Raw genomic sequence first — 13,989 nt, 5'->3', positions numbered from 1 at the left:
TTGGGCGTGAGAGCATGCTCACTTATAACTCGCGCTGGGGCGAGAGTCTGGAGGTGTGAGTGCATGCTCACTTATAATTCGCACTGGGCGAGAGTCTGGAGGCATGAGAGCAGGAGTTTGGAAGCGTGAGAGCGTGCTCACTTATAACTCACACTGGGGCGAGAGTCTGGAACCTAATCGGGAGGTTGTTGGTCGCGAGAGCATACTCACTTATAACTCACATTGGGGCGAGAGTCTGGAAGCGTGAGAGCATGCTCACTTATAACTCGCACTAGGGTAAGAGTCTGGAGCCCGACCAGGAGGTCGTTGGTCGTGAGAGCATGCTCGCTTATAACTCGCACTGGGGCGAGAGTCTGGAAGCATGAGTCTGGAAGCGTGAGAGCATGCTCACTTATAACTCGCACTGGGCGAGACTCTGGAGCCCGACCGGGAGGTCGTTGGTCGCGAGAGCATGCTCGCTTATAACTCGCACTAGGACGAGAGTCTGGAGCCCGACCGAGAGGTCATTGGTCGCGAGAGCATGCTCGCTTATAAATCGCACTGGGGCGAGAGTCTGGAAGCGTGAGAGTATGCTCACTTATAACTCGCACTGGAGCGAGAGTCTGGAAGCGTGAGAGCATGCTCACTTATAACTTGCACTGAGGTGAGAGTCTAGAGCCCGACCGAGAGGTCGTTGGTCGCGAGAGCATGCTCGCTTATAACTCGCACTAGGGCGAGAGTTTGGAAGTGTGAGAGCATACTCACTTATAACCCGCACTAGGGCGAGAGTATGGAGCCCGGCCGGGAGGTCGTTGGTCGCGAGAGCATGCTCGCTTATAACTCGCACTAAGGCGAGAGTCTGGATCCCGACCGAGAGGTCGTTGGTCGCGAGAGCATGCTCGCTTATAACTCACACTGGGGTGAGAGTTTGGAAGCGTGAGAGTATGCTCACTTATAACTTGCACTGGGGCGAGAGTTTGGAGCCTGACTAGGAGGTCGTTGGTCACGAGAGCACGCTAGCTTATAACTCGCACTGGGTCGAGAGTCTGGAATCCCGACCGAGAGGTGATTTGGAGGCCTGACCAATACTTGATCTGGAGACTTGACCAAGAATTGATCTGGAGGCCTGACCATTACTTGATCTGGAGGTCTGACCAGGACTTGATCTGGAGACTTGACCAGGAATTGATCTGGAGGTCTGACCAGGACTTGATCTGGAGGTCTAACCAGGACTTGATCTAGAGATCTGACCAGGAATTGATCTGAAAGCCCGACTGAGAATTAGTTTGGAAGCTCGACCGAGAGATCGTTAACGATACTCCGATCCGAGACCAGTGGTGATATTCTGGTCCGAGACCAGTGGCGCTAGCTCGACCCCGAATGGGAGAGGTGAAGCCCTAAAATTCATAGAGGCAGAGCCCGTAACAATATGAGGGAGGAGAGCCTTTATCATACCTGATCACGAAGTGGTGCCGACCGACTGAGGATTTATCTCGGTCCCTCAACTCCAAAATACCCGTGAAGTCACTGATTGGGAAGCTGTGTCCCTAGTGTATAAGCGGGGAGTTGTGCCCCTAATGTCTGATCGGAGAGCTGGGCCCCTAGTGTTAGATCAAAAATTGAATGCCCTAGTCTTTGATCAAGGAATTAGGATCTTACTCTTATCAGGGAGGTATAGTAGATCCTATAACCGTAAAAAGAAAGCAGAGCTCATAGCATACTTAATCGAGGAGACATGCCAACCGGTTGAGGGTTGGTCTCATTCCCTTGACTCCCGAATACCCGTGGAGTCAGGGAAAAAAATGTAATGGAAAAACTAACCTGTCGGCCAGCTGAAGCTCCAACTCAATTCCTCGACTCCTGAATACCCGTGGAGTGAGGGTAGAAGATAATACGTTCGTCAGAATCCTCCAAGACTTTGATATTGGCAGAGAACCTTCCAACGTCGTCCATCATCACGTTCTAGAACAGGTGGAGAAGATTTCTCCACAGACGGCGTCAAATTGATTATGTCTGGAATCTGAGTTAGAGGGACCGCCGGGTGAGGTGGATGGAATGTTGACCGAGTAGCGATGTCCCGGAGGGGGGGATATGCTGAGATAACTTCTATATTGACCAAGTCTTCAGAAGTCCTCTGATCAACGCGACCTGCAGCCAACGACCGGGTCTCCCCGGTCCCTGGTACCCCGAGACTCGAGGCAGATCCAATGAATATATAAGTAACCGACTAAGACATAAAATAATGAAATGCGTATAGAATATGAACGGAGAACGTACGCTGGCCCAGGGGAGCGCCCTCGGATGGGACGCTGCTCGAGTGGTCATGACCCGGAAGAGCAGGTGACTTCGAGCCGCATGAAGAGATGGATCTGACGAATCGGAGCAGGACACAATGGCATGAAACTAGATGCGACCTTGGCATGCATGCCGGGATATAACTTTAGCACACAGAACGGGATATGACTTCGACACGTAGGACGAGATATGACTTTGGCATGCAGGTCGGGATATGAAATCGGCACACAGACCGAGATACAATGGACACACTTAAATAAGACAAAGATGCGAGGATCGGAATGTAGCCTCGGCTTGAAGGCCGGAACGTAGCAAAGATGGAGCACGATCAGATCAAAGTCTACTGGCGGCAAGGGCCCGGAGGCCCGACCCACATCGAAGACACCAAACAATGCAGACGGTTCAGAGGTGGCCTATGATGAGGTAATAAGAGAGGTAGCGCTGTAGCGTCCTGGAGGAGATCTCTAGTGAGACAGCGCTCGGCTATTCGGCGGTCCAAAAGGCGGCGACCGACGATTGTGGGCGCTGGTGTGCCAAGGGAGAGGGAAGAAGTAGGAGGCAGCAAGGATGACGCTGTGAGTGAGGTTGAGACGGTGCCGATGCAGTGTCATGTGGGTTTTCCCGACAGCGGAAGAACCCTCCTAAAGCCCTTTCTCCACCCAAAGGCAGCAACCCCTTCAAATAAGAAGGCCTTCCTTCTTTTGTTGGCTGTGAATTGAAGGAAGAAGGCGGCTCCGGCGATGGGGCTGAGAAGGGAGAAGGAGGCGTCAACGAGGAGAAGGAAGAGGAAGGATGTGGCCGGTGTCGCGAGGAGAAGGAGGAAGAGGGAGAGGAGCGGCGGCGAGTCGGTCCAGTGATGGCATCGTGAGGAGGGGAGGGAGAGGAGAAGAGGTGGCGGCCAACGACGGCGAGGAGCATGGGAGGGAAGAAGAAGACCCTCCTTCTTCCTAGTAGTGGCGACGGAAGCAATTCCACGAAGCCCCCCCTTTTCCCAAATTGCCCCTCCCTTTTCCCCTAATTCCTCCCCCGCCCTAAACCATATCCACATCACTAGTATATATTCTTTTCATTGTCTAAAGTTTATGCACACGGAAATATTGTTTAAATTAGTAGACTTTGAGAACACTACATAAACAAAAACAAAGAACATAAGTTAAAATTTCAATACAAAGTATGTATCTTTATAGTTGTGTAGTAACAAAATGCAACAAACATGAATGTAACTTTATAGACATTAATTGGGATAACTAGTGCAAAATTACATTAAGTCTTTAGACTAAATTATAATTTGCTAGTGATACTCTCCAAACAACTCATAACTTTCTTTATCTTCCACACGAGCCTTCTTTTGGGTCTGACACACCATGCACATGATTAACATTATGTATCAGCTTAGTTAATTTATGTTTTCGAGTTTCACTCACAATAATTCTAATTGGTTACACAGTGCATCTTCTTTTGGGCGGACACACGATGCGCATGACTTAGAAGCCAAACTAGACTTGTGAGCTTCTTAAACATAAATCTAGCATAAAGAATGACTTTCCTTTGAGTCAACCATCTTTATCATTTACGCAAATACCCCTAGTATCCCCAATAGTTCTCGCTCTTGTGACAGTATTGGCTTGACTAAGTAGCAATTGTGAAAAAGAATTCAGAACAAAAATGGTTGAAAACACAAGTAATCAGTTATCAATCAATTGATATACTACTCAATCAATTGCCCACCAATGGCAATCGACTCAGAAGGCTTTTGTTCGTGAGTTTATTTACCCCAATTGATTGGTGACTACCAATTGATTCTACCAATCGAATTGGAAGCTTATGTGGATAACCTAGTGAATAACAATCGATTGGTACTTATGGTAATCGATTGATGCTAACCAAGCGATCAACCCAAATGATTCCTTGACCCAGGGTTCTCCAATCAATTGAATCCTCATGGCAATCGATTGGTGTTAACCAATCAATCTGCCCAATCAATTTCAAACGTTTCGATACACAACCCAGGTTTAGCAATTGATTGGTCCTCATGGCAATCGATTAGTGAACACCAATCAATCGCCGAATCAATTCCAACCCTTTCTATTAGTGTTCCTGGGCATTCCAATGGATTGGTCCTTACGACAATCGATTGGCAAACACCAATTGATCTACCAAATCGACTTGGGAGCTTTTGTGCCCAAATTTACGCTTATCAATTGATTGGTGACCTTGATCAATCGATTGAGCGCTTATTAATTGATTAATGACCTTCATCAATCGATTCATATTAGAAAACTTGATTTTTTGAATATGATTTTAAGCTACAAAACAAATCCTAAAATCGCATTGCCAATCTCGTTCTTCACGAACAATGCGAAAAACTTTATTCACGGGTTGAATCCTAACCTATCCATTCTATATTAGACGAATATGCATCAATTTTACTCATCCAAATGGAATCAAATGTGAAATTGATGTATACATATCAAATCATCAAAAATAATTCTTACACCTTAAAGAATGACAATAAGCTCATCCTAAGTTCTGATACCAATTTAAAGCAATAGCAATACATAGAAAATACCAATTGAAAGCAATAGCAACACATAGAAAACAATGGATGTATCAATTACAAGATCTAGTTATCATCTATCTTTAAGGCAATATTGAAAATTAAAACAAAGGTTAATAATGGGCTAACATGAATCTATCGTGAGAGTCATTGATATTATTTGTTGTTAGAGTTCATGTAAACGTGAAATGATCTTCTATAAGAGTGGGTGATAATCCATAATCCTTTTCGATAGGAAAGAGAGGAGGAAGATCCTTCCCAATTGAATCAAATATTCAAGATGCTCAAATCAATGAGCTTGTTCCCTTATAAATTTGATCCATCCTTTAAAAACCATCCACATAATAAATCATAATCCATTACAGTCCATTATTATTAATGAAACGAATTAACCAGCACATTAAATCCATATCTAATAATATAAATTATTTCAAGTTTAATGTATTAATCACTTAATTAAGATTTAATTCTTAATAGCATAATTATTATGCGTTGTTAATCACGTGCTAGCCCACTAGAGATTAAATCTATCTTGGATGTTTGAAATAATACAGAGTGACAAAAAACATGGTTACATAGATGATAAAAGTTTATATATAATTTTATTATTTTAAACTGGCTGCAGTAAAAAAATGGCAAAACAGATAAGAATGTATCATTATTTAAATATTATAACACCTGTCTTGTCATAGAAGACAGAGAACTCGTAGCATCAACCAGCAAACGTTCTTGCATGAAACTCAGTACATTTCAACAGAAACAAAATCTTGGAAGATCCAAGGAGATCGATACCATATTTATAGCTTACTCAATTGATGGATTAAGAACATGCCCAGTGAACAGCAGTACTCCTGTCATGTCTTCTCTGATCAGAAACATAAATGGGTGATCAGCTTCAAAGTCCAGTGGATCCATGCGTAATGGCATTGAACACAACATCAATCCTGCAGCAGAAGCAGCAGCTGCTTCTGTTCCTTCTTCATTGACTTCAATGAAGGATTTGTGGAAAATTGATGATACATAGAGGTTGTGTCCAATAGGCGAATCCACCATTTCTGACAAATCTGCATCTACACTGAAAGGTGATAACAGACCCAAGCTTTTCAACACTGCAGACGCTTCAAAACCAAATGATATCTTGAATTTGGGCAGCTTGAATTTGTTCACTTCAACCTTTCGCATAGGAAGAAAACGTGTTAAGAGCTCAGATTCACTGTTTAACTTCTCCTCCAAACTCCATAGACCATCTTTGGCGTCTGGCAAAAAGATATACATAGAGAATGACCTTTTATCTTCACCTTGCTTATAGGGAAGCCTGAGAACCTTGAATCCATCGTATGAGGCCAGAAACTGTTTTTTCCTACTAGTCATGAAAGCCACTTCGACAGATGTTCCATTCAGCAGGTAGAATTCAGAGTTTAATGTCTTAGATGCATCAAACTTTTCAGTCCAGGATCCTTTGAAGTAGAGTGCATTCCCCAGGACCAATCTAGTGTCACTGTCGACAGATCCGGGAGGAAGGAGCTCTTTGATCAAGTTTGAAGTAACATTTTCAACCCAGGCGTTAATTTCATCTGCTACCACATCAGCCTTTATAATTAAAGGTCAAGAATGTTAGTATATTGGCAAAATGTTCAAAAAAAGATAACGATAAGTATTGCATGTCATGATAGCCTTCCAAAACAAATCTAAATCCGTGGTAATTGGACATTATACTATAACACTTCCCATAAAGGAAATAAATATGTCAACCCATGAAATTTTTAAAACCATACATAGAGATCATTTCTTGTCTATGGTCGCATTCATACACTGTTCCAAGACATTGACAGCGACATTAACCACTGGTCCACCTACTGCTCATGCTGGAAAATGGTCGTCGGTGGCTCAGAATAATGACTTCTTTAACTCTTAGCAATTGATGATCTCGGAATCCATCATAATAACTTTTTGTGTGTAAAAAAATGCTTAATAAAGATTTTTTTTTTTTGTGCAAAATAAGTCATAGTGACGCCTACCATAAAAAGGTCACAAAACTAAGGGAGTGTATTTAATGTTGAATTTTTAATTACTTTAAATGACTTTTGTAGATTTTAAAAATCTAGGTGTATTCAATCTTATTAGTATATAATATTTATTATTATATGAGGGTAGATTAGTCTTTTATTATTATTTTTTTATTGTCTATTTATATTTTCTTTCCCTTTGTAAACCTAAGTTTTGCAATACAATTTTGCTAGCCTCCGTTTGCGGCTACCTCTTTCTTTCATTTGTTTTGTTACCTTTTACATGTTATTTACATTCTTTGTTTTGTTCTCATGGTATCAGAGCCAATCCATTCCTTATCTCTTCTTTTGGTGAATCGTGAAATAATTTTATTTTCAGAATTCTATGAGACGGTTGTAGAAGAATTGTATTTTCTTGAGTTTCAACCATTGGATCGCCTTGAAACTTTGAGAAAATGTTCATCACATCTAGAGCTACATTTGAACGGTGGAGATCGGATTTTGAGTTCTTTAAGTCTACCTAACGACCAAAAAACGTGACTATTAATTCTGTATCTCCATAGAAATCCGATAGTCAATCACAACAACGATTCCTTTAACTTGGAGCACCCAACATGGTAGCAGCAGTTCTTCTTACAGACTCTGGAGTGACTCAATCATCCAATGGCAGAATCGTTGTTCCTATCGAACAGTTTCAAAAGTTCCTTGCATCTCAACCACATGCCATGTCTGCCTCTTCTCACATAGGTTTGCTCTCTAGTGGTACCTCAAGTATACATTCCTCTATTTGGATCCTTGACTCTGGAGCCTAGCATCATATGTCACCTAATGTCAATTCTTTTATATCTATAAATTCATCACCTTCTGTGTCGGTCATGACTGCTGATGGTTCTCCGATGTCATTAGCTGGTGTTGGCTCTATTTGTACGTCTAACTTATCTCTGTCTAATGTATATCATATTCCTACTCTTACTTTGAATCTTGTCTCGGTTGATCAATTATGTGATTCTGGTTTCTTGGTTTATTTTATTTCATCTTCTTGTTATGTGCAGGATCCGCGATCCTAAAAGTTGATTGGGATAGATCGTAGGCAGGGGGGACTATATGTATTAGAAGAGCTGAAAGTTCCAGATGTTGCAGCTTCTAGTGTTGATTTGTCATCCTTTCGATTAAGCTCTACTTCTTCTGATTTTTATTTGTGGCATTCTCGTCTTGGACATGTTTCTTTTTTTCGTTTAAAATACTTAGCTTCTAAAGGAGATTTAGGAAAATTGCAAACTCATGATATTTCAGATTGTTGTGGTTGCAAATTGACAAAATTCTCTACTCTACCTTTCTATAGAAGTGTCTCTATTTCTGTTGCACCATTTGAGTTAGTTCATTCTGATGTGTGGGGTCCAGCTCCTATTCGTACACCTGGTGGATCCCGTTACTATGTTTCCTTTATTGATAATTGTACTCATTACACTTGGGTTTATCTTATGAAACATCGTTCTAATTTCCTTGGTATCTATCAAATGTTTTGTACCATGGTAAAAACTCAACATAATGCTGTTATTAAATGCTTTCGATGTGATTTGGGTGGTGAATATACATCCAATATTTTTTCTAAACTACTTGTCTTAGATGGTACACTTCGTCAAAGTTCTTGTACTGACACTCCTGAACAAAACGGTGTTGCTGAAAGAAAACATAGACATTGTCGAAACTGCACGTTCTCTCCTATTATCTGCATATGTTCCTAGTGAGTTCTGGGGCGAAGCTATTCTTACTGCAGTCCATTCTATCAATAGAATTCCATCATCTATTACATCCGGTTTGTCTCATTTTGAAAAATTATATGGTTCTGTTCCTGATTATTCTATCTTAAGAGTTTTTGGATCCACATGTTTTGTCCTTCGTCCTCATGTTGAACGTACTAAGCTTAGTTCTCGATCCTCTCTTTGTGTTTTTCTTGGCTACGGAGAGGGTCAAAAGGGATATAGATGTTATGATCCAGTTAGTCAAAAACTCTATATCTCACGTCATGTTATTTTTCTTGAACACGTCCCATTCTATTCCATTCCCTTTGAGACTCCTAATCTTCAAAAATCTGATCTCACTTGTATTGATCCTTTTTCCACTGACTCTGATGATATGTCATCTCATGTTTCCCCACAATTATACCACCCTAGCACCTCCTCTTCTAATGATGCTACTTGCAGGATTGACACTCATACAGATTCTGGTCTTCAGCTCCCCGATGATCCCTCTGCTCCTACTGCTTCTCATGATGCTCCTGTGATAGCGGATCCTCCTCGTTACCCTCAACGATCTCGTAAGTCTACTCAATTACCTGATTTTGTATATTCTACTTATTCTGGTTCTTTTTCTTATTTTTTTTAGCTTCTATTCACCAATTGTCTAAGCCCTCCTCTTATAGAGAGGTTGTTCTTGATCCTCTTTGGCAGCAGTAGGCTATGCCGGAAGAACTTTTTTCTTTGTATCAAACAGGTACTTGGGATCTTGTTCCTCTTCCTTTGGGGAAGCGTGCGATTGGTTCTCGATGGGTGTATAAAATCAAAACTAAATCTGATGGGTCAGTTTAGCGGTATAAAGCTCGTTTAGTTGCTAAAGGATTTTCCCAACAGAATGACATGGATTATGAGGAAACCTTTGCCCCAGTTTTCAAGCTTGTTACTATCCGTACTCTCATTGCAGTTGCATCCGTTCGTCAATAGTCTATTTTTCAGATGGATGTTAAAAATACTTTTTTAAATGGAAATCTTCAAGAAGAAGTCTATATGGTGCCTCCACCAGGTGTCACTCATAACCCTGGTGAAGTTTGCAGACTAAAGAAAGCTCTTTATGGCCTTAAACAAGCTCCTCGAGCTTGGTTTTGGTTCTCTTAGATTTCTTCCTAGCCAGCATGACTCTGCTCTATTTGTTCGTTGTACATTGTCAGGTCGCATATTACTCTCTCTTTAGGTTGATGACATGATTATTACAGGGGTTGATTTAAGTGGAATATAAGAGTTGAAATTGTATTTGGCTCGTGAGTTTGATATGAAAGATTTGGGTCCTATGCGTTATTTTTTGGGACTTGAAGTAGCTTATTCTCCTCGTAGCTATCTTCTCTCACAATCCAAATATATTGGTGACATTCTAGAGCAAGCTTATCTATCCGACACTCGCACTGTTGATACTCCGCTTGAGGTTAATGCTTGGTACTCTTCTAATGACGGTGTTCCCTAGCCAGATCCATCTTTATATCGCACTCTAGTTGGCAGTCTAGTATATCTCACCATTACTAGACATGACATTGCTTATGTTGTACATATTGTCAGCCAGTTTGTTGCTTCTCCCACTTCAGTACATTGGGGAGCTGTGCTTCGCATCCTTCGATATCTTCGAGGTACCCAGTTTCAGAGTCTTCTTTATCCTTCTACTTCTACCCTAGAGTTGCGGGCCTATTCAGATGCAGATTGGGGTGATGATTCTACATATCGTAAGTCTACCACAGGATACTGTGTTTTCTTGGGAGATTCTCTTATCTCTTGGAAGAGTAAAAAGAAAGATGTTGTCTCTAGTTCTTCTACCGAAGCAAAATATCATGCTATGGCTTTTACTACTATTGAAATTGTTTGGTTACATTGGCTACTTGCTGATATGGGCGTTTTTCTCTTGAACCATACACCTGTGCATTGTGACAACTCTAGTGCCATTCAAATTACTCGCAATTCTATCTTTCATGAGAGCACCAAGCATATTGAAATTGATTGTCATTTCACTCGCCATCACTATCAGAATGGCACCAACACTTTGCCATTTGTCTCATCTTCCATGCAAATTGCAGACTTGCTCACCAAGGCGCATTCCATTGCACGGTTTCAATTTTTGGTTAACAAACTCTCAATGCTTTCTAATGCATCGTGAGTTTGAGGGGAGATGTTAGTATATAATATTTATTATTATATAAGGGTAGATTAGTCTTTTATTATTATTTTTTATTGTCTATTTATATTTTCTTTCTCTTTGTAAACCTAAGTTTTGCAATACAATTTTGCTAGCCTCCGTTTGCGGCTACCTCTTTCTTTCATTCGTTTTGTTACCTTTTACATGCTATTTGCATTCTTTGTTTTGTTCTCAAATTTAAATTTTTATAAACTTTATAGAAATCTAGTGGTATCCAAATTAGTTTTTTATAAAGTTTTAAAAAGTCATATGGTATTCAAACTTGACTTTTAATACTCTATGAAAATCTTTTGGTATCTAAAGTTTCAATAGATTTTCATGGATTCTTTTAGAAAACTTTGGATATAAATTTTAACTAATAAGAGCTCTCCAAAACACTTGGTACAATTTTAAAAATAAAATAAAAAGTTTTCTCCTCATCCTTGAGATTTCTGTAGACTTCAAATCGCTTTAATTTTTTACAAATAAGTCTTTTCTCTTCCCGCTCCTCGATTTTAATTATTTTTTTGATCTTAAAGACCCTATCCTTATTCAACCTCTCGACGGCCTGCATCAACCTCTCAGCATGCATTTCATGCGAAACTGAGAGTCCTCTAAAATGTCGTTCTCCGAAGTTATAACGGCAAAAGAATGGATAGGAACAGCTGGAACGAAACAGCAGCCGCTTGCAATCTTTTCTCCAGCGGTGACTCATGGTGGCGGGCTGTAGGTGAAGATTTTTTCTCCGGTTGCTCATGATGGGAAACAATGAGTGTCATCCGGTGAAGCCTGCGGTGCGCCGAAAAAGAGGAAAACAAATAGAAAAATTATTTGAGGCGACCGGTGATGCTTTCGCCGACTACTTGCGAGCAGGTTGAAATCCAAGTCGATTTGGATGACGGCGATGTGCGTAGAGGGAAGAGAAACTTGAGACAGTATGTTTTAATATAATATATATATTAAAAAATCAAATTAATTCTCAACTTAATTAATAGATTATTTAATAAAGTCTAATGAAATTTGACCTAAAAATATTTTATAAAATTTATTAAATTTTAAAAATTCCTAAATAAATTTTATATATTTATATTTATTTATTTTAATAATATTATTACTAATCAAATTTATCAATTTAACATTTTATTAAAAGTTTGACCAAATTAAAGGGTTGACCGATATTTCAAGTTAATTTGGATCAAAATTATAAATAAAAATATTTGAAATTATTATAATATTGTTGGATTTAAAATTATATTATTAAAGTTTTTTTTTTTTAAAGTGAGACGTTATCTTCTCTTTGTTTTTAGGCAAAACAAGATAGAAGTATAAAATGTTGAAAATTTTTTTATGGACAAGTATGCTATTTATTATTTTATTAAAAAAATAAATTTTTACCAGATCTAAATATGTGATCCCTAATACATCAGGCTCCCAAATCTGTGAAGTGGAGAGGTGCCTTGATCTTGAATAAGGCTACAATGACAGCTACCAAGGTAAGACGGTAGAGAAGTAGATTGTGCTAAGTCCTAAACAAAAGGTGAATAATGTTTTGTGTGTGATCCACTATAGAAAGAAGAGAATGAAGGTGTGTGTGTGTGAATCTGCAAGTTAGGAATCTAGTGCAACCAATCCGTACCGAATTGAGTTGGGTGAATAAATGATGCATAGCACTATTCCATTTCTAAGAACCAGCTAATGACCAATATTTTGGAGAAGAAATACATATCGTGAACTGATGATATATGCCAGCTTCTCAAAAAAACTTTCCTGTGATAAAACGATGTAAATAAGAATCGAAAACGTCACCTTGGTTCGGAAATCTACTGCTTTGACCTCCGCCTTAAACGTATTGGCGACGATATCGTTAAAGGACGGCTTCAGCGTCACCGAGGAGTCAACGAAGACTCCATTGGCGAACGAAACCCTCGGCCCACCGCTCGGCGACCCGTCAGCAAGGACGAGGGAGACGATCTGCGAGGAGAGGGAGTTGAGATCGGCTAGTTTTCCAGAGCTGAGGCCGAGTAAGGAGAGGATTTCGTCGAGCGTACGGCCCTTGGAGCCGGCGGCAGCGAGGGCGAGGACGAGATGGACGGAAAGCGGGGAGGAGACGAGGTTGCAGTCGGAGGCGACGGCCGCGCCGACGTGCATCGAGAGGCGGATGGCGAAGGAGGTTTGGCGAGCGATCGACTCCCCCAGATCCATCGTCACAGGAGCTCGTAGAGTGGAGAATGAAGGGAAGGTCGGTGCGTGGAGGAGATTCGTTTTGAAACGCGACTGAGGTATTGACTATGGAGCCGTCCGGTTGGTCTTTTTTTTATTAGCAATTTGCCATGAATAACGTATAATTATCCCAACGAGAATATATATTATATTCGTCCAGTTGGTCTTTTTTTTATTAGCTTTTTTTATTAGTAATTTTTCCCTAATACACTAAATAGATATTATATGATCTGGTGATAAAAATGGGGGACCCTCATTGATGGAAGGTCAACGAGGCGTGGATGTCAAAGGTCCGGAGAGTCGACACGGAGATAGGCCGACCGGAGGAAGCAGGCCCACTGAGTCGGGCATCGCATGCCGACCGGCCGTGTATCCCCCGAATCGAATGAAAGACAACCCGACTAAGGGTCGGGTTTTCGATGCTCAAGGCAAAAAGGTTTCAAGGCCGAACGGAATGTCCGTTCGGCCGAGCACCAGGCAACAGAGGTAGCGCAATATCATCCGAGCATACGGGCGGGAGGTATCCCGGTCGGATCGATGACTATAACCGGCGACAAGAGTAATATGCCTGCCGAGCAGCCTACCCACTCGGCCCTGGAACAGACAAGGGACGCAAGAGGATAAAGGAGACAGGGGATAACATCATCCTCGAGACACCTGCCGCCGACAAACAACAGAGTTGGCGGCCAAGCCGTACACAGGATCATACGGTGGAAGCTTCCACCGTCACATTCGGGATATGCTCGGATGATTGCGGAATGGCGCCAGAGGTACTTTTCTGACACAGACTCGTTAAGGTAAGTTTGGGGAAGCGTGTACGCATCGGGAAGCGTGTCCCCGTTTCCCCGGGCCCCTATATAAGGACCCCCAGACGTCGACGAAGGTATGTGCATATCTCTACTGTAGCCTCGTTACTCTGCCTCTCTCGTTGCCTGACTTGAGCGTCGGAGGGCCGTCGCCGGGAAACCTCTCCCGGCTCGGCTTACTTGCAGGTTCGTC

The 13,989-nt window shown here is 41.4% G+C and overlaps 1 protein-coding gene across 1 annotated transcript; it reads right to left on the bottom strand.

Moving 5' to 3' along the window:
- Nucleotides 1-5,474: 5,474 nt before the first annotated feature.
- Nucleotides 5,475-13,391, bottom strand: LOC122038729 (serpin-ZXA-like). Its single transcript, XM_042598634.1, has 2 exons — nt 12,577-13,391; nt 5,475-6,421 (listed from the first exon to the last, which is right to left on the bottom strand). The coding sequence occupies exons 1-2, from the start codon at nt 12,970-12,972 to the stop codon at nt 5,636-5,638; spliced, it is 1,182 nt and encodes a 393-aa protein (XP_042454568.1). The 5' UTR covers nt 12,973-13,391; the 3' UTR covers nt 5,475-5,635.
- Nucleotides 13,392-13,989: the final 598 nt, after the last annotated feature.

The sequence above is a fragment of the Zingiber officinale genome, chromosome 1A (assembly GCF_018446385.1).
Source record: "Zingiber officinale cultivar Zhangliang chromosome 1A, Zo_v1.1, whole genome shotgun sequence".
Taxonomy (NCBI): domain Eukaryota; kingdom Viridiplantae; phylum Streptophyta; class Magnoliopsida; order Zingiberales; family Zingiberaceae; genus Zingiber; species Zingiber officinale.
This window is presented reverse-complemented; position numbering and strand designations above follow the sequence as displayed.